Source organism: Sciurus carolinensis, chromosome 3 (assembly GCF_902686445.1).
Source record: "Sciurus carolinensis chromosome 3, mSciCar1.2, whole genome shotgun sequence".
NCBI classification, from domain to species: Eukaryota; Metazoa; Chordata; class Mammalia; order Rodentia; family Sciuridae; genus Sciurus; species Sciurus carolinensis.
Genome location: NC_062215.1, coordinates 24,943,818 through 24,964,478, shown reverse-complemented (window position 1 = coordinate 24,964,478; position 20,661 = coordinate 24,943,818). Strand labels below are relative to the sequence as shown.

Below are 20,661 nucleotides of genomic sequence, written 5' to 3'. Positions count from 1 at the left end.
CACTGTACCTGGCACCCAGTACTTTTTATTTATTTTTTATTCTGAGACAGGATCTTGCTAAATTGCCTAAGCTAGCCTCGAACTTGTGATCCTCCTGTCGCAGCCACCTGAGCCCCTGGGATTACAGGTGTTCCCCACCATGCCTGGCTCAGGCATTTTAGGATCTCCCTAGTTTGCTTGGGCTGGCCTTGAATTCCTGGGCTCAAGTGATCCTCCTGCCTCAGCCTTCGGGGCAACCGGGTCTATAGGCATGTGCCACCACACCTGACAGACTTTAACCATTTTTTTTTTTGTAGTACTATGGGGGATTGAACCCAGAGCCTCTCCCATCCTAGGCAAGCACTCTACCACCAAGCTACACATCCCCCTCCCCAGCCCTTTGTATTTTGAGACAGGATCTGGCTAAAGGTCCAGGCTGGCCTTGAATTTGGGATCCTCCCACCACAACCTCCCAAATTGCTGGGATTATAGGCGTTGCCACCACACCCAGCAAATTTCAAGTTCTTGAAAGATTTCAAGGAAGGGCATGTCTGGGAGGACCATTTACATTATAAAATAACCATTCCTAAAACAGAGAGGATTATATGGAGATTAAGGGGGGATGAGGTCAAGAGAAAGGAAAATTCTGAGACTTTTGCACTATTTCAGGAAGAAATTATAGTGACTCAGATCAGGGTGGTAGTAGTCGGGGTGAAGGAAAGTGGGCCAACTGTTAAGAGCTCACACGTCATCCTTCAGCAGGTAAAGCTTTCCGCACTGCAGTGCGCTGCCGTCTCCTGGTGCTATCCACTCACAAAGGGCAGGGCGCGCTCCTTTTCCCCCTGGCTAATCATTGGACTGGATGAAGAGGAGAGGGAGGGGTTGCCTACGCTGCCTGGAATCCTCCCTCGGCTCTTACTCTAGTCCAGTGTTGGCCAGCTAGAGCAAAACGCACCTAGAGATTCCAGTCACTTCATAGGTCTCGGCCTTGGCAAATTCTTTTTATGAACCTCAATCTTCCCTCTGGTGCCGCACCTCTGTAATCCCAGCAGCTAGGGAGGTTGAGGCAGAAGAATCACAAGTTTGAGGCCAGGTCCAGCAATTAGTGAGACCCTGTCTCAAAATAAACAAAAAAGGACTGGGATTTTTTTTTTTTTTTTTTTTTTTTTCAGTGCTGGGAAAAAAAAAAAAATCCTGCTCAAGCTGGGCACAGTGGTGCACACCTGTAATTCCAGTTATTTGTGAGGCTGAGGCAGGAGGATTGCATCCTCCTCAGCAGTTTAGTGAGGCTCTGAGCAATTTAGCAAGATCCTCTCTCACAATAAAAAATAAAGAAGAGTTCTGGGAATGTAGTTCAGTGGGAATGCATACCTGTGTTCAATCCCCAGTATCAAAAAAAAAAAAAAGGCCATCTTCTTCATAGGGTTGAAATCAAAGATAATGCCTGGCACAAAGTGGCACAAGTAAAAGTAAGTCATCAATAAACATTGTTTGGTTATTATGATTGTCACACTTTAGCTCGTTTCCTCATCTTAAAAAAAAAAAATGAGAGCATTAGTTTAGAATTCAGGTGTGGCAAACTGGGTTGGCTGAAGGGCTGGGCTAGGTAGGCAGAGAAAAGGCTCTCTACCAGTGAGCTACACCCCAGTCTTCCAGTCAACTTCTTAAGTTTCTTCCAGCTCTAATATTCTTTTTATTTTTTATTTTTTATTTTATTCATTTATTATTATTTTTAAATTTATTTTTGTTGTAAACAAATGGGATACATGTTGTTTCTGTTTGTACATGGAGTAACAGCATACCATTCGCGTAATCATACATTTACATAGGGTAATGATGTTTGATTCATTCTGTTATTTTTTCCTTCCCCCTCACCCCTCCCACCTCTCTTTTCCCTCTATACAGTCCCTCCTTCCTTCATTCTTGCCCCCCACCCCCCATTATGTGTCATCATCCGCTTATCAGTGAGATCATTCGTCCTTTGGTTTTTTGAGATTGGCTTATCTCACTTAGCATGATATTCTCCAATTTCATCCATTTGCCTGCAAATGCCATAATTTTATTATCCTTTATAGCTGAGTAATATTCCATTGTATATATATACCACAGTTTCTTTATCCATTCATCAATTGAAGGACATCTAGGTTGGTTCCACAGTCTGGTTATTGTGAATTGAGCAGCTATGAACATTGATGTGGCTGTATCTCTGTAATATGCTGATTTTAAGTCCTTTGGGAATAGGCCAAGGAGTGGGATAGCTGGGTCAAATGGTAGGTCCATTCCAAGTTTTCTAAGGAATCTCCACACTGCTTTCCAGAGTGGCTGCACTAATTTGCAGCCCCACCAGCAATGTATGAGTGTACCTTTTTCCCCACATCCTCTCCAACACCTATTGTTGCTTGTGTTCTTGATAATTGCCATTCCAATTGGGGTGAGATGGAATCTTAGTGTAGTTTTGATTTGCATTTCTCTTATTACTAAAGATGGTGAACATTTTTTCATATGTTTATTGATTGCTTGTAGATCTTCTTCTGTGAAGTGTCTGTTCATATCCTTAGCCCATTTGTTGATTGGGTTATTTGTATTCTTTGTGTAGTTTTTCGAGTTCTTTATATATTCTGGAAATTAGTGCTCTATCTGAAGTATGAGTGGCAAAGATATTCTCCCACTCTGTAGGCTCTCTGTTCGCATTGCTGATAGTTTCATTTGCTGAGAGAAAGCTGTTTAGTTTGAATCTATCCCAGTTATTGATTCTTGCTTTTATTTCTTGTGCTATGGGAGTACTGTTAAGGAAGTCATCCTAAGCCAACAAGGTGAAGATCCGGACCTACTTTTTCTTCTATAAGATGCAGGGTCTCTGGTCTGATTTCAAGGTCCTTGATCCATTGTGAGTTGATTTTTGTGCAGGGTGAGAGATAGGGGTTTAGTTTCATTCTGTTGCATATGGATTTCCAGTTTTCCCATCACCATTTGTTGAAGAGGCTATCTTTTCTCCATTGCATATTTTTGGCACCTTTGTCTAGTATGAGAAAATTGTATTTATTTGGGTTTGTGTCCGTGTCCTCTATTCTGTACCATTGATCTACCTGTCTATTTTGGTGCCAATACCATGCTGTTTTTGTTACTATTGCTTTGTAGTATAGTTGAAGTTCTGGTATTGCGATACCCCCTGTTTCATTCTTCCTGCTAAGGATTGCTTTAGCTATTCTGGGTTTCTTATTCTTCCAGATTTCATGATTTCAAGATTTCATGATTGCTTGCTCTATTTTTGTAAGGTACGTCATTGGGATTTTAATTGGAATTGCATTGAATCTGTATAGCACTTTTGGTAGTATGGCCATTTTGACAATAGTAATTCTGCCTATCCAAGAACATGGGAGATCTTTCTATCTTCTAGGGTCTTCCTCAATTTTTTCTTCAATGTTTTGAAGTTTTCATTGTAGAGATCTTTTACCTCTTTGGTTAGATTGATTCCCAAGTATTTTTTTTTTTTTTTTTTGAGGCTATTGCAAATGGAGTTGTTTTCCTCATTTCCCTTTCAGCTGTTTCGTCGCTTGGGTATAAAAATGCTTTAGATTTATGCGTGTTGATTTTATAGCCTGCTATTTTGCTGAATTCATTGATGAGGTCTAGAAGTTTTCTGGAGGAATTTCTTTAATTTCTTTGCCTAATTCTCTGGCTAGAGTTTCGAGGACAATGTTGAATAGAAGTGGTGAAAGAGAACATCCCTGTCTTGTTCCCATTTTTAAAGGGAATGTTTTCAGTTTTTCTCCATTAAGAATGATGTTGGCCCCGCTCTAATATTCTTGATTTCCTTTCCTCTAAACTCCTAGAGCTCCTCATCTGGAGCACACACAGTTTAGTGCACACCTTGTTTTGGGGTGCAACTTAAGAACAGACCGATCACCACTGAGAAGTCCAAATTTGAGAGTCTTTATTAAGCCGGCCGGCTGACTGTCTCACACAATGCCCCTAAAAAATGGCTATTGAGAGAACAGCTCCGACCATAGGGTTGTAGGGGTTCTTATACCAAAAATCACATCAATCATAAGTGTTGCTATGATTCGAAATTACAAACTAACATCATTAGATCATCAGCAGAGGGGGAAGTGGGTCAAAATGACCCTTACCCAGGTACAAACTAAAGAATGGCTAATAACATCTATACAATCACTGTTTACATGGTACCTTGCTTAAGAGCAATAGAGATCAAAAGAGAGCAATTTTTCATTACATAAGAATTGTCATTTTGTTTTTTTTTTTTTTTTTTTTTTTTTTGTTTTTGTTTTTTTTTTTGTTTTTGTTTTTTTTTTTCTTTTTATTGTAAACAAATGGGATACATGTTGTTTCTCTGTTTGTACATGGCGTAAAGGCATACCATTTGTGTAATCATAAATTTACATAGGGAAGAATTGTCATTTTGTATTGCCAAACATGTCATGCTAAGTAACTGAGGATGGGTACAGAGACAGAATGTTCCCGTGGGAGAAGCTTATTTTCTACATAACATGGAATCTTAGAGCAAAATGGAGTCTGTTTAGTCATTTCCCCTATGGTCTGGCCTATAACATTCTCATGGAGCCAGATCTGTCAGCCCATCACAACCTCTGCTCAGGGGATATATTTTATTTGTACTTATTTTTTGAGCTGGAGTCTGGCTATGTTGCTCAGGCTGGCCCCTAACATCTGAGCTGAAGTGATCTTCCCACCTCAGCCTTCTGAATAGCTAGGACTAGAGACCTGTACCACCACATGATGCCAAAAATTGTCTTTTAGAGGATACATTACAGTGATTCTTAATAATAGGAACTGAATGTCTTGGGACTGGGTGCAGTGGCACACACCTACAATCCCAGTGACTTGGGAGGCTGAGATAGGAAGAGGCAAGTTCCAGGACAGTCTGGGAAACTTAGTGAGACCCTGTCTCAGAATTAAAACAAAAAGGGCTGAGGATGTAGCTTAGCAGTAAAGTGCCCCTGGGTTTGATACCCAGTGGGGGAAAAAAAAAAAAAGTCTTAGGGATAAGTTTGGATCTACACTTCTGGGGTACTGGGTATCTGGGGATTAGTCAATTAATCAAAAAGGAATAGTCCCCCACCTCCCCATTTGTACAATGTTCTTATTTATTATGGACCAAGCACTGTGAAAAACAATTTTTTTTTTGAGAAAGGGTCTTACTAAATTGCCCAGGCTGGCCTTTAGCTGGTAGTCTTCCTGCCTTAGCCTCTCTGAGTAGTTGGGATCACAAACCTGTACTTAGACTCTTGGCTCAAAAGGCATTTTTTGGGAGGGGATTGAACTCAGGGACACTTGACCACTGAGCCACATCCCAGCCCTATTTTGTATTTTGTTTAGAGAGAGGGTCTCACTGAGTTGCTTAGCACCTTAATTTTGCTGAGACTGGTTTTGAACTCGTGATCCTCCCGCCTCAGCCTCAGAGCCACTGAGATTACAGGTGTGCGACACTAAGCCTGGCTCAAAAAACTTTTAATAAACATCATTTATTTTCTCTTTTCTTTCTTTTCTTCATTCCTTCCTTTCTTTTTTCCTTTCCTTTCTCCTTCCTTCCTTTCCTTTCCCTTTCCCTTTCTTTTCTCCCTTCCTCCCATCCTTCCTTCCTCCTTGCTCTCTCTTTCTTTAATGGAAATGACCTCACTTCAAGCCTCAGCACAGCTGGGTGTGGTGCAATTCCAGCCATTTGATGCAGAAAGATTGCAGGTTTGAGACCAACCTGGGCAACTTAGTGAGATCTGTCTCAAAATAAAAAAAACAGACTGGGGGTGTAGTAGAGCACCCCTGTGTTCAATCCACAGTAACTAAAAACAACAAAAACAACAAAAGTCAGTGCCTCATCACAACCCTAAAGGGTTAACTGTTAATAATAGATGTTAACTGTGTACTGCACTGCCTTTTTAAGGTAGAAAGTTAAAAATCCATGCAGTCAGCCACCTTGCCACAAGGTCAATGAGTCACTTAAAGCAAGTGAGGCTATCTGGGATGGTCAGCATTCAATGGTGTGATGGAGCAAAGGGTATGGAAGAGCTAGTGTTAAATCCCCTGGAATTCTGTGAACAGGTTGTGAAATCTTGGGTAACTTGAAACTGGCCATGGTCAGAGTATTTACATCACAGATATCGGCAAAGGCTACAAATCAGATGTCTCCCCTCCCAGCCTGGAGACATGGTTGTTAAACATTGACCAGCATATAGTACTGGTCAGTATACTTTCTCTAACACCATTAAAGGTAAAAATGTGTCCGTATAAAGGGAAGAGCACATGTGCTTAAGGGAGACTAGGAGTCACATTTACTGAGAGGAACTGTATCTAAGGGAGTATGCAAGTGTATAGTTGAGGGGGTATGAATAGTAAGAAGTGAATGTGAGAGAGGGGGTGAGTGTGTATAATTTAAGGAGTCATACACTGGGAGTCAGGCAGCAAGGCAGGAAGCTGGTAGTTGAGTTGGTGTCAGTAAGTACCTAAGGGACTGTGTTTCTGTGTTTGGGGTGACATAAGAGTATGAGGATATGAAATCAGAGTGTGCAAATGAAGAGTGCTCAGTGAAAATTACAGGAAGCCAGATGTGCACAATGGTGAACTGTAATTCCAGCAACCTGGGAAGCTGAAGGAGGATCAATAGTTTGATGCCAGCCTCAGTCATTTGGCAAGGCCCTGTCTCAAAATAAAAAATAAAAAGGCTGGGGATGTAGCTCAGTGGTTAAATGTCCCTGGTTCAATTCCCTAGTACCTTCCCTCCCAAGTAAAAATTACAGAAAGCCATTGTTTTGGACTAAACTCCTATACTAGGTTCCAACAAACCAAGCTAAAAATTAAAATGGAGTTGCTCATGATAAAGTTTTATATTACCAAGGTGAAACTAAGCTGTTTATCTGACCTGAGAAATCAGGATTAGGCAGATAGTTGCCAAAATTCCCAGAAGGCCAGGTTTACTGGCCTGATAATGAAGTTCCCTATTTTAATCCCTTTTTCTTTCCTTTTCTTTCCCCTTCTTCTTCTTCTTTTTTATTTTTTTCCTCTTCACTTTACAATCCTGGGAGTTAAACTCAGTGGCACTCTACTGTGGGATTACGGTGATAGCCCTTTTTAAAAAATGTTTTGTTTAGTTGTGGATGAACCTTTAATTTATTTATATGTGGTGCTGAGAATTGAACCCAGTGCCTCACACATGCACCACTGAGTCACAACCCCAGCCCTGCCAGCCCTTTTTGTTTGGAGACAGGGTCTCACTAAATTGTCCAGGCTGGCTTGAATTTGAGCTTCTCCTGCTTTAGCCTTAGGAGTTGCTGTGAATACAAGCCTATACAACTCCCTCTGGCTTACCTCCACACTTGACTACAGGAAAATATCTTTGAAATAATCAATCTGTTTTTTTTTTTTTTTTTTTTTTTTTTTTTTTTTTTTGGTTTCTGCTTTCTTCTATCTCTTCTGTCTATAAACCCAGTCTTCTCAGCTGTGACCATCAGCAACACTTTATTTTACAGGATGAAGAATTGCCCAACTCCAGAATGGAAAATAGTCATTTACAATCTTTATAATTTTATCCTTTGACTAGAGTCAAGTTTTTTCTTTTTCTTTCTTTTTTGTCAGCATTGGGAATAGAACCCAGGGGTGCAGTACTACTGAGCTACATCCCCAGCCCCTGCCCCTTTTTGAGACAGGGGCTTACTAAATTGCTGAAGTTGGACTCAAACTTTTGACCCTTCTAGAGCTTCAGCCTCCCAGTTGCTGGGTTTGCAGGCATTCACCACAGTGCCTGGTTAAAAAAATTGATCTTATTATTCCCTGGCCTAGACTCCTCCATGGTTGGGCAAGGTGGCCTATGCCTGTCATTCCAGTACTGGAATAAGACAGAATCACCTGGACCCAGCAGTTTAAGCAAATATAGTGTGACCCTGTTTCAAAAGTAACAAAAAGCATCTTCCAATAGTTCCTTGTTAGGCTCAATAATGCTATCAAAATCACCTGTGCAGCTTTCTAAACACAAAAATGACAGATTCCACCCAAGACGATGAATAATAACAACTCTTACTTTTATGCTGGGCATTGTAGTAAATGCTCTATTACATTAATTTCTTACTATCCTCACAATTCACATATAGGTGTTATTCTATTTTTACAATTGTGGATAATAAAACACAAGAAATAAAGGAAGTTGCTTTGAGTTACTGAACCATATGAAGTGGAACTGAGCTGTGGTGCCAAGCAATCTGACTCCAAAAGTCATGTTAACTGTAGGGCCCTCCCAAATCAGAATTTCTGCATGAGATTCCAACAAGTGAAGTTCCAGTAGAGTGGAATGGCTTCTGGCTTTTGCTCAGAATGAACCTTGAAAGGTCAACATAGTGCCTGGCATGCAGCAGGCGGTTTTGGGGTATTTCTCAAAACCAGGCGCACGCCTAGACTCCCAAAGACTCAGAAGGCTTAAGCAGGAGGGTCACTAGTTGGAGGCCAGCTTGAACAACTGAGCGAGGCACTGCCTCAAAAAATTAAAAGGGCTGGGACGTAGCTTAGTGGTAAAGCGCCCGTGGTGGGTTCGACCCCCAACATCGAAAAAAAAAAAATTAGTTCTTTCGTAACTTTATCAGATATATATATAAAAGTCAAGTGGAGGATTTTTCGACCTCCCGGCAGTGGAGAGGTGGTTGCGGGAACTCCAGGACCTGCGGCGGCAAAGGGCGCAGGATGCGACGAACAGTACGACAGGGGTCGGGGGTCGGGGTTTTCGTTGCAGCGCTCGGCGACCCTTCGCTGCTGCAAGGGCATTTCGGAGTTCTGCCACCAGGGTGAGGCGGGGCCGGGGTCCGTGGCGGAGGGAGACCCTTAGCCCCGCGGCAGGAAGTGGAAGGGTGACTTCCGGCGCGATCGGATGACGCGTTGCCCGGGCTTCCGTGTTGGGAGCCGGTGGCGGAACCCGGGACGAGGAAACCTGGGGTGCCGGCAGCGGGGCGGCCCGCGGGCCCAGGGCGGGGATGCACCGCCGCGGGGTGGGAGCCGGCGCCATCGCCAAGAAGAAGCTTGCGGAGGTGAGGGCGAAGAGGTCGACTCCCAGCCCACCCCTATCCCGTGAGACTGAATTCTTCCAGTGCAGAGTTCTGTACCCTTAAATCGCCTTGCAGCAGACGCTAAGACAGGATTCTCGGGCGCCTGGGAACCGAGTCTCTCCATCTCCTGGTGGACTGACGTGTCAACATCCCCGATCCACCTGTCCTTTCCCGAGTTTCCTAATTTGACCACAGACGGAAGCCGTCCACTATATTCCCTCACCCTGTCCTTCCTAAAAAAACACTTTAAAGAGAGACCCTTCTCTTTTCAAACTTCAGCTGAGGCAGTAAAAGTGGGGGCCTCCATAGCCCCACTTCCTCAGCTCATGCTGGTTTCTTTGTCTGACAGGCCAAGTATAAGGAGCGAGGGACTGTCTTGGCAGAGGACCAGCTGGCCCAGGTGAGTGATTGAAGGGCTCCAGGCAGGAAGGGAGACCAAACAGGGCTGGTCAGTTCACCATTGATGTAAACTGCATTGTTTAGATTGAAGTAAAAGTAGGGCATTTGGCAAATCCGGATTTCTGGGTTGCTGTGATCTTTTAGGCAACTTGCTAATAACACTAGCTAACATTTTTGAGTAATTAAATGCTTATTAGGTTGCAGGCTCTTGTCTGTTTATTTATTTGTCTGTTTATTTTGGTGCTGGGGATTGAACCCAGGACTTTGTACAGGCTAGCCTTCTACCACTGAACTGCCTTCCCGTGTCTAGTTCTTTACATATGCCAATTTGTTCAGTCCTCATTAAAATCTCATGTCAACTTAAAACAAAATCAGTTTATCCAAAGAATACTGATACTTATTGGGAATAGCATTGCATTGGGAATATACATGCCAAAGTTAATTATGGGCATATACAAAGAGATTGAGGCAAAGGGAAGTATTTTTGTTTTTTTTGTTTCTTGGTTTTGGACCAGGGATTGAACCCAGGGAACTTATCCACTGAGTCACATCCCCAGCCCTTTTTTTTTTTTTTTTTGAGATGGTCTTGCTAAGTTGCTTAGGGCCTCACTAAGATGCTGAGGCTGGCTTTGAATTTGCGATCCTCCTGCCTCAACCTCCCAAGCTGCTGGGATTACAGGCAAGTAACACTACACCAAACCAAAGGGAGTGTTTCAAAGATGAAAATTAAGAGGATTACATTGAATATTTTGAAACAATAGTCTTGGTCACAGTGATTAATAACAAGAGTGGTGTCAGTCTAAGGTTGAACAGCTGTTGGGCAGATGTTTTATTTTTTGGGGGGGTGTTTCCAGGGATTGAATTCAGAGGCACTCAACCACTGAGCCACATCCCCAGCCCTATTTTGTATTTTATTTAGAGACAGGGTCTCACTGAATTGCTTAGCTCCTTGCTTTTGCTGAGGCTGGCTTTGAACTCTGGATCCTTCTGACTCAACCTCTCGAGCTGCCTGGCTGCCCTTTACAATTTTGAGACCAGGTTTCCTCAAGCTCAGGCTGTTCTCAGACTTAAGATTCTCTTGCCTCAGCCTCTTAAATAGCTGGAATTACAGGCATGTGCCACTGTGCCCAGCTTCTGATAGTTTTATGTTGCAAATGAGGAGGTGTTGGGCCAGGCATGGTTGATTTGGTAGGATAGAAGATAGTCTTTGTGCTGTGTGTGGTGGCACACATATAATTCCAGTGGCTTGGGAGGCTGAGGCAGGAGGATTATGAGTTCAAAGCCAGCCTCAGCAACTTAGTGAGTCCCTGTCTCTAAATAAAAATTAACAAGGCCTGAGGATGTGACTTTGTGGTTAAGCACCCCTGGATTCAATCCCCAGAACCAAAAAAAAAAAAAAAAAAAAAAAAAAAAAAAAGCAGGGCTGGGGGAAATAGTCTTTGTTAATTAGGGAAAGAGAGAAAGAGAGGTGGTTATACAAATAAAAATTCATAGCATCCACAAAACATTGTTTTTGCTTTGATAGCTGCCTCCCCCACACCCCATTTCTTTATGTGGACTGGATCCCCAAGGAGAGCCATGACTGTGGTTAAATAACCACTATAGTCCTAATTCATGCCAGGCTTCATTTTTTTCCTACCTAGCTTTTCCATCAGTGACTGAAGATTTTCCACTGTGGGAATACTGCATTCCCTTATTTTGAAGAAAAGGGGATTAGATGTACCTTCAATTTATTAACAGTTTTTTGGGGAAAAAGGAAAGAAATACCACATGAGACATACATGTTGACTATTATAGGATGCATCCTGATTTTAGAACAGGGATACATGAAAAATGTATAGTTTAGAATTGAGGAAAAAGTACAGTATCTCACTTCTGCTGACAGCTATGCCGGAGAGGCAGGATAAAAAGAGGAGACAGTAAACAGCATAATGGTAGGCCTGAAGGAGACAGGTTATTTCGGTTTTTCTCCCTGCCAGGGTCTTATTTTAGGTAACTAATTATCACATGGGCTGCTCCTAAGCTCCCCCTTGTTCTTCCAACAGATGTCAAAACAGTTGGACATGTTTAAGACCAACCTGGAGGAATTTGCCAGCAAGCACAAGCAGGAGATAAGGAAGAATCCTGAATTCCGGGTGCAGTTCCAGGACATGTGTGCAACTATTGGAGTGGATCCTCTGGCTTGTAAGAAACTGTCTGTAGGGGTCCAGTGTCCTCATAAGGTTCTTAGGGACAGAAGCTTATCTACTTATCATCACCATGGTCAGGGTGCCCACTAACCCTTTAGAAGGGCCTGTGAGAAGATCCAGAGGATGTCCTCTTTAGGAGTACCTAGCAGGATGGCTAGTACCTGTTCTGCTGGGAAGATGGAAAGATTAGGATGCAGACCAAGTAGCCAGGGTTCATGATTCTCCCTTGAATGATCAGATGATCTGTAGTGGAGTTTTGTACTTGTTGTTTTAATGGCATTTTCCCTTATTTGAAATAAAAAAACAAACTACTTTTAATGAAAGTACTATGTGGTCATGTAGTCAACAAAGAGCTATATAAAAAAGGAAGTGGGAGTCTTCTTACTGTTCTACAATGCGGGGGAGCAGTGCTGGAATTTGAACCCAGGGTCTTAAGCTTGACCCTGTCCTGTAATTGCAGAGGTAAGTAACACTGAGAGTTAAAAGATACAGATGGTTCCTGTTGTAGGATGGTTCAACTTGGCAGTACTGCAAAAGCAATTGACATTCACTAGAAACCATCCTTTGAATTTTGATCTTTTCCTAGGTTAATGATATGTGGGTAGAATACTCTTGTCATCTGGGCAGCAGCAGTTCCATCAAAAGAGTAAATAACATATTCTACAGTGTACTGTGTTTCTAACCCATGCTGTTCCATAGGTTAGGTGTATTAAATGTTTAGTTTTTTGTACTGAAGATTGAATCCAGGGGTGCTTTACCATTGAGCTATATCCCCAGCCCTTTTTTATTTTTCATTTTGAGACAGGGTCTCAACAAGTTACCTAGGACCTTGGTAAGTTGCTGAGGCTGACTCTTCCTTGAACTTGAAATCCTCTTGCCCTGCTGGGATGACAAGCCTACAATACTACTCTGGACTTACTAAAAAATTTTTTTTTTCCAGTGCTGGGGATTGAACCCAGGCAGGCACTCTACCCACTGAGCTATATCCCCAGCCCCTTCAGTGGATTTTTGAATGCCAAGTTTGCATGTTTTTTTCTCTTAGCCTTGTCTGGATCATATCTCCCACTGTATTTCACTGTATACTTTGGGAAAGGAAAACTCCACTGAACTATCATAACCTCAGCCCCAAAAAGGACTTTGATATTGCCCACCCTTTGGAACTGTCCAAGCCTGTTTTTTTTTTTTTTTTTTTTTTTTCTCCTTGACCTTTTTTTTTTTTCTTAATTTTTAAAAATTTTTTTATTTTTTGTGGTGCCGGGGATTTGAACCCAGGGCCTGTGCTTGCAAGTTAAGCACTCTATCCACTGAGCTATATTCCCAGCCCTCAAACCTGTAAAGCAGGAGTTCTCAAGAGACAGGTTGTCACAGAGTAGCAATGGAGCAGGACATAAAGCTAGGCAATAAGATTTCCCGAAAAACAGATGTTTCAGTCCACTGTTGGAAAAACAAGGGATGAAAATTACTGAATAACTTAATTTTTGTTTTTCTCTCTTATAGCTGGAAAAGGATTTTGGTCTGAGATGCTGGGCGTGGGGGACTTCTATTATGAGTTGGGCGTCCAGATTATCGAAGTATGCCTGGCTCTAAAGCACCGGAATGGAGGTGAGGGCTGTGGTTAGAATCTGTGGATTGGGCTTTGAACTTCTCTGAGAAGATTATCTTTGCCATCCTGTAGTCTGCAAACCTGCAAGGTCTTGAGATACATCTTAGCTGTTTTATGCAGTTGAATCCGTGGCATGTCTCCAGAGCCAAGTGTCACTAGAATTACCTGAATGATTGTTTCCACCCCCACCTTCCACCTTTCCTTTTGCTAGTACACGGCTGCTTTACAACTGAGTTATATCCCAAGTCCCTTTTTTTTTTTTTTTTCCCCTCCAGAGACAGGTCTTCATAACATGCTGAGGCTGGCATCAGATTTGTGACCTTGTCTTAGTCTTCCAAGTGGCTGGGATTACAGGCATGTGCCACTGTACCTTGCTGATTGTCTCTAATCTGTAAAGACCTTTGGCTGGGAAGATCCAGCCCTGGATCATTACAGAAAATAGGAGGGAGGTAGGAAGTAGGTTTTTTCCCATGATGTGTGATGCATCTGGTTATGAGTTTTTCATTAGTAACTATAGGCCTGCATTGCATGTTTGAAGTGTAGGGATGCCAACTGAGTCTGCATTCCTTAAAATGTGATGTTACAAATAGTCATCTGGTGGGACTGGGTTGTAGCTCAGTGGTAGAGTACTTGTCTAGCATGTGTGAGGCACTGGTTCAGTTCTCGGCACTGGTTATAAATAAATAGATGAAGGTCTATTGACAACTAAAAAATATTTAATTAAAAAAATAGTCATATGAATTGGGTGTGGTGGCACATGACTGTAATCCTAGCTACTCAAGAGGTTGAGGCTAAGGAATAGAAGTTCAAGGTCAGTCTCAGCAATTTAGCAAAGCCCTGAGCAACTTAGACCCTGTTTCAAAATAAAAAATTAAAAAGAGCTGGGTAAAGTGCTCTTGGGTTCAATTTCCAATACCAAAAAAAAATGTAGGGGCTGGGACTATAGCTCTGTGGTAGAGTGCTTGCGTAGCCTGTGTGAGGCACTGAGTTCATTCCTCAGCACCACATAAAAATAAAGACACTGTGTCCTATATGACTTAAGAAAATGTATATATATGTATACATATGCATATATATATATATATATATATATTTTTTTTTTTTTTTTTACAAAAATGTAAAAACCAGTTGTAAATCATTGGCTTTAAACACATACAGCCCTGATATCAAGAACATTGCAGCCATAAAGGTACTCTCTTCATTTGCTTTCTGTCTCCCCCTCTAACAGGTCTGATAACTCTGGAGGAACTACATCAGCAGGTGTTAAAAGGAAGGGGCAAGTTTGCCCAGGATGTCAGCCAGTAAGTCTTGTCTTCTAACCACTTATAGAGGTCTTTCAAGTCAGATGGAAAGCCTTTATTCATTAAGATTTTTTTTGGTACCAGGGATTGAACCCAGGGGCATTTAACCACTGAGTCACATCCTAGTCCTTTTTATTTTGAGACAGGGATTCATTAAATTGCTTAGGGCCTCATTAAGTTGCTGAGGCTGGCCTTGTACTTGCCATCCTCCTGCCTCAGTGTCCCTAGTCTCTGGGATTGCATGCATGTTCCACTAGGCCCTGCTCCAGATGTAAATCTTTTCTTCCTACTCCTCATGTGTAAGCTAGCTTCGGAACTTTTTTTCTTTTTTTAATTTTATTTTTTTCATTACTAGGGGTTGAACCGAGAGGTGTTTTACCATTGAGTTATATATCTTTTTATTTTTTGAGATAGTCTTGCCAGGTTGCTGAAGGTCTCATTAATATGTTGAGTCTGGCCTCAAATTTTTGATCTCTGCCTCAGCCTCCCAAGCTGTTGGGATTATAGGCCACACCACCATGCCCAGCTATGAACTGTTTTTATTGCTCTGTATGATCAGAAAAAAAAAAAAAAATTTCATATTAGAAAACTATAGAGACCGGGCTGGGGATATAGCTCAGTTGGTAGTGTTTGCCTCGCAAGCACGAGGCCCTGGGTTCAAATCCCCAGCACTGCAAAAAAAAAAAAAGGAAAAGAAAAAAAAAGAAAACTATAGAGACCTATTTTTAAAAAAAGAAGGCTGGGGATATAACTCAGTAGTAGAACATATCCTTAGCATGTGTGAGATCCTGAATTCTATCCCCAGCACTGAAAAAAAAAAGATAAAAACACCTCATTTTGGCTGGGCGTAGTGACACATGCCTGTATTCCCATCAGCTCTGGAGGCTGAGGCAGGAGGATGATGAATTCAAAGTCAGCCTCAGCAAATTTAGTGAGACCATGTCTCTAAATAAAATAGAAGAAATGGCTGGGATGTGGCTCAGCACTTAACCGAGCTTAACTGCCCCTGGGTTCAATCCCCAGTTCCACAAAAACAAATAAACAAACAAACCTGAAAAGGAAACAAACAAAAAAATCATTTTTTCTCTCAACTAAGAGATTACATCTTATATACATGTTGGGGTATTAGCATTTTTCATACATATTTATTGTTTTTAACTTAGGGGAATGTACATGGCTTTTGAGATTATTGGAAGCCAAGGAGAAAGGGGTAGGCCCTTAGAAATTCTGGGCATAGAGGTGGGGGTGAGATAATGTGGTACATTGACCTGGTTCACAAGCCTCTTATGTTTGAGTTCAACTTGAGAAAAAATGAGTGGTGGTTTTAGATGTAGCTCCCAAAGAGCCATCCCAGAATGGGATCATGAAGACCAGGAATATTCAAAACGGAAGTGATGACAAGATTACTAACCATACTCACTACAGATTTAATTCCCATGAAGAGGTGAGCTAGTGCATTTGAGATTGTATTTTGCAGGGATTACTGGGGATTTAATCCAGGGGCACTTTACCACTGAATACATCCCCAGTCTTTTTATTTTTTTCTTATTTTGAGACGTCTCCCTAAGTTGCTGAGGGTCTGGTTAAATTTCGGGGCCTGCCCTTGAACTTGAAATCCTCCTGCCTCAGCCTCCCAAGTTGCTGGGATTGCACGTGTATGCTTTCATACCTGGCAAGAGAGATTTGAATCTGCTCTTCTAAGGGGCTGGAGAAAGCACTTCAGTCTACCTACAAGTTCTCTTTCCCTGGCTGATTAGGTGATATATTTCTGGGGTTTGGCAGAGCTTATAAACCTTCAATTTGTGGGCTGGATATATGACCTCATTTTGTGAGTTTTTTCCTGAGTTTGTTGTCAATTGAGAAATCAGAAAATCTGGCAATGCTGGACTTGAATTTCCAAATGACAATCATCAAAAAATGGATAGGGGGTGCTGGGGAGATAGCTCAGCTGGTAGAGTGCTTGCCTAGCAAGCACAAGGCCCTGAGTTTGATCCCCAGTACTGCAAAAAAAAAAAAAAAAAAAAAAAAAAAGGATAAGGGACTGGGAATGTAGCTTAGTTTTACAATGCTTGCCTAGCATGTGAGAGGCCATGGGTTCAGTCCTCAGCACCAAAAAAAAAAAAACCTCCACAGTTCACACTACTCCCTATTGTCTTCAACTAACTTACCCATATTTCCTGATGAGCTTCAGTAGGCTTATTACTATTTAAAAAAATTTTATTTTTAGTTATATATGACAGTAGAGTGTATTTTGACATATAATACATGGAGTCTAACTTCCCATCTTGTGATTGTACATGATGTGGAGTTACACTGGTCATGTATTCTGTTTTTTAGCTTTTTGGGGTGGTGGAATGGTTTGCTAAGTGCGCGATTGACTTCTGTACTATCTTCCTTAAGTGTCCAAGCACTATTTGGTGCTCTTTAACTGCTGTTTTACTGAGGTAGTTGAGTGTTGTGTGCCATTTGACTCTTCTCTCAGGGTACCCTGCCCCGGGCAGAGCTGAAACTGCATTGTTGTCAGGTCTGATCTGCCAAGGGTCTTTAAGCTGCTCTTCCTCACCTCAGAGACGACCTGATCAGGGCCATCAAGAAACTAAAGGCACTGGGCACTGGCTTCGGCATCATCCCTGTGGGCGGTACTTACCTCATTCAGTCTGTTCCAGCTGAGCTGAATATGGATCACACCGTGGTGCTGCAGCTGGCAGAGGTACTGGTGCACCTTTGGAGAGCATGTGAGCTTGTTCTCATCTTTTTCTCCCCACTGCTCAGGTCTTTTGCAGTCTGTCTTACAGATGAACTACTCAGTCCTGTGCTCATTCAGCAGACATTTATTGAGCAGCTACAGTGCAAAGCACTGGGCTACGCTGTGGGGCAGATATAGAGAGAGGTCCAATACAGTCCTGCTCTCGAGGAGCTTACAGTCTAGTCAGGTAGACAGACATGCAGACAACTAACTATATTTCCTGGGGTAGGCACTCTCTGATGTCCTGTTAAGCTACTTTGTGGATTCTTCAAAATAAATTTTTACTTTTGTTTGCCAAATCTCTCATTCCTTAGCATGCCTGAAGCAAATACCATCTTCCCCCAGAACCCCATCATGTATTTTAGGGAAGACATGTTCATTTCCCCAATTCTGTAATGGAAAACAAAACTAAATAAGGAAGAGGCTTTTTTTATTTGTGGGAACAGGTTGGGTGGGGCAGGGTAAGGGCTGAATATTTAAATATTTTAATTATTAACAGCTGATGATTATCACCATTCCTTCCTATCAGTTATCATTCTCAATCTCTCCTTGGCATATGCTAAGAGTTCTCTGGAAGTCTAACCTAGTATCTTACTGCCTGGGACCCACATCTTTAAGACTGAACCCACGAGACTACCCCTGTCATCCTGAAAGTCATTTCTCTAAACATTCTTTTCCCATGCTTTCTCAGGATTGGCCCAAGGGCAGCTTTTTCTCCTGTTTGGATAACTGTGCTGCTCCTGGGTAGGTGCTGGGCTCTAGGTGAGTGCACTCTTAACTGACTCAGTCCCCACTGCTCCTTCCTTCAGAAAAATGGGTACGTGACTGTCAGTGAAATCAAAGCCAGTCTTAAATGGGAGACCGAGCGAGCGCGCCAAGTGCTGGTATGTGATTTTGGCTCAGAAAAGATGGTTTCCTGGTTGGGGGGTGGGTACCACATAGGCAGGAACTTTAGTCTTGCTCTGCTCATTCTTGCCTTGAAGGCTGCAGTTTCCACCCTAGGAGAAGCCCATTATCTCTCTGCCGATGGCACTGAGAAGGTAGAACTTGTTAAGGCAGGCCTCTGACCCTGGGGTGCACTAATAGCAGCTGCCCCTGCTGTTGGGGAAACCACCAATGCCCACTTACTCCCGTGGACATACTGAGGCTGGAGTTGCTGGTCAGGAGCTTAATATAGTTTTTGCTGGAAGTAACTAGTACAGAGTGAAGGGAATTTACTACTTATATAAGTATATACTAAACAATATATTGCATATTACATAACAGTTTTATATATATTCATGGTACTGATGTAAGACTGTTGTTGTGAAGAGGAAGCAGCAGCATGAGAATGCAGGAGCCCTGCCTTCAGTAGCTTTTCCCTTACCCAGGCAATTTAGTATCTGGACTTTTCATCTATAAAGTGGGAGAACGTAAATATCTGCCTTATAGTACCAGGCCATCTTGAGCATATTTCCATCTTAGGAAAAGGAACTCAGTCTATTTTAGTATAAATGTGGTCCCTCACATTTGTTCCTAGCAAGTTAACCCACAGCTAGAACAGTGATTTCCATTTCTCTCCAGGGAGAATGGAAGCAGTGATTTGCTCAAGGCCATAAAATAAATATTGGAGCCCTGCATCCTTCCCACTACATCCCACTTTATTCAGGCTCTATCTATTCACTAGCAGCACAAGTTAAGTGACTTGGTGGAATATCTTCACACTTCAGGCAAATAAGACCAAACAGCATCCCAGTTTGGTTGTGTAAATGTGCGAAGGCACGTGGAGGTCATTTGAAAGCCTTGCTGAAGCCAAAATAGGTTTGGAGATTGCTTAGCTACCAAACTTTACCCATGGAACCGTCGCTCTCAAGTCATTTTTTTCTTTTCCCTCCAGGAACACCTGTTGAAGGAAGGGCTGGCCTGGCTGGACTTGCAGGCCCCAGGGGAGGCCCACTACTGGTTGCCAGCTCTCTTCACTGATCTCTACTCACAGGAGATTACAGCTGAGGAGGCCAGAGAAGCCCTCCCCTGACTCAGTATTGAAGGGATGCACAGCAGGCAGGGAGAAGAGGGAGGACCTGTTGGTGAATAAACCTGGACAATGTTGTTTATAAAAGAAGTTCCAAGTTTTCCTTTCTTCCCCCGATATTTTATTTTTTAAAAGTGCCTTCACATTGCATCTTTTTTGGAGGAAGCTTCCTTTATCCAATAAGGAGAACCTGAGTAACACAAGTATAGCAAGCACATATAAAATGACTTGTGCAGGTCATGTGTAAGGTCATGGAAGAACTGGGCCCAGAATGCAGGTCACCTCCTGGCTATAGGGTCTAGTTTTTTTCTGTAGCCATCAAACAAATTACCACTGCGCTAGTTAAGAACTCTTCACTATTCCATGTTCCTACACTAGCAGACCCTTGTGAACCAGTCAGTTCTGATTCAGTCTCTTCTAGCTTTCTCTGTAGAGGATCTAAATTATGACAGATTCAACTGAGTGTGAAGGAAACTGGAGTCAGCGTTAAGTGGTGGCTAAGCTGGAGGAAAGAAAAAAGAATTTGAGGAGAATCAGAGAATAGCGAACACTACTTTGGTCCTCAAATTCCCTGCTAGCTCTCCCTCTAGACCGAATACCAGGACCCTCTAAATTCAATGGTAGAAATTTTATTCAACACCTACCCTGTGCTGTTTTATATATATATTTTTAATCCTTGCATTAATAAAAATAGGTATCCTTAACTTCACAGATGACAAATCAAAGTAATTTACCAGACAGAGGCTACCAGCTTAAGCAGCACCAAAGAAAGAGCTAGGTCTATTAACCAGAGCCCACACTTCCCTGTATCACTGCTTTGCACAGTACAGGCAGGCAGAACATAATGTGTGTACAATGCCTTCTACACACGTGGCCAGCCAAGAGGAAAAGCCTGTGCCCCAGGAAGCAAGACTGCTATAACAAGGATGGTGAGGGACAAGGCAGACTTTATAGCTGAGTCTGCTATAACAAGGATGGTGAGGGACAAGGCAGACTTTATAGCTGAGTCCTCATTCTTCCGAAGTGCTCATTTAGTATTATGAAACTAAAAATCCCAGTGGTTTCTCCATGCTGACATCCTCTTTACCAGCAGTAGCATGGGTCCATCACTACTTCTGTTACAGAGCACTGCTCACTTCTCAAAACTTCTGGAAGTCACTGAGGCCAAACTGGTCTGCTCACTGACTACCAGAGCCACAGCCACCCTCTAAAAGCCCCTCCTTTCCTAACAGGTAGAGAACTAATCACCAATAGTCCTGCCTCCACCATGTCACCGTGTCTTCAGCTTCCAGACTATTCACTGAGCATATCTCCTTAACAGATCCAGGCCCAGGTGAGCATGGTGGTTGAGATGATCCCATTCTTCCTTTGCAG

At 42.4% G+C, this 20,661-nt stretch overlaps 1 protein-coding gene across 1 annotated transcript; it reads left to right on the top strand.

Annotated features, from left to right (window-relative positions):
• Positions 1-8,859: 8,859 nt before the first annotated feature.
• Positions 8,860-19,377, top strand: Snf8 (SNF8 subunit of ESCRT-II). Its single transcript, XM_047543627.1, has 8 exons — positions 8,860-9,020; positions 9,388-9,438; positions 11,483-11,621; positions 13,124-13,228; positions 14,458-14,530; positions 17,099-17,240; positions 18,086-18,160; positions 19,153-19,377. Exons 1-8 carry the CDS (start codon positions 8,967-8,969, stop codon positions 19,288-19,290), a joined length of 777 nt encoding a protein of 258 aa, XP_047399583.1. The 5' UTR covers positions 8,860-8,966; the 3' UTR covers positions 19,291-19,377.
• Positions 19,378-20,661: the final 1,284 nt, after the last annotated feature.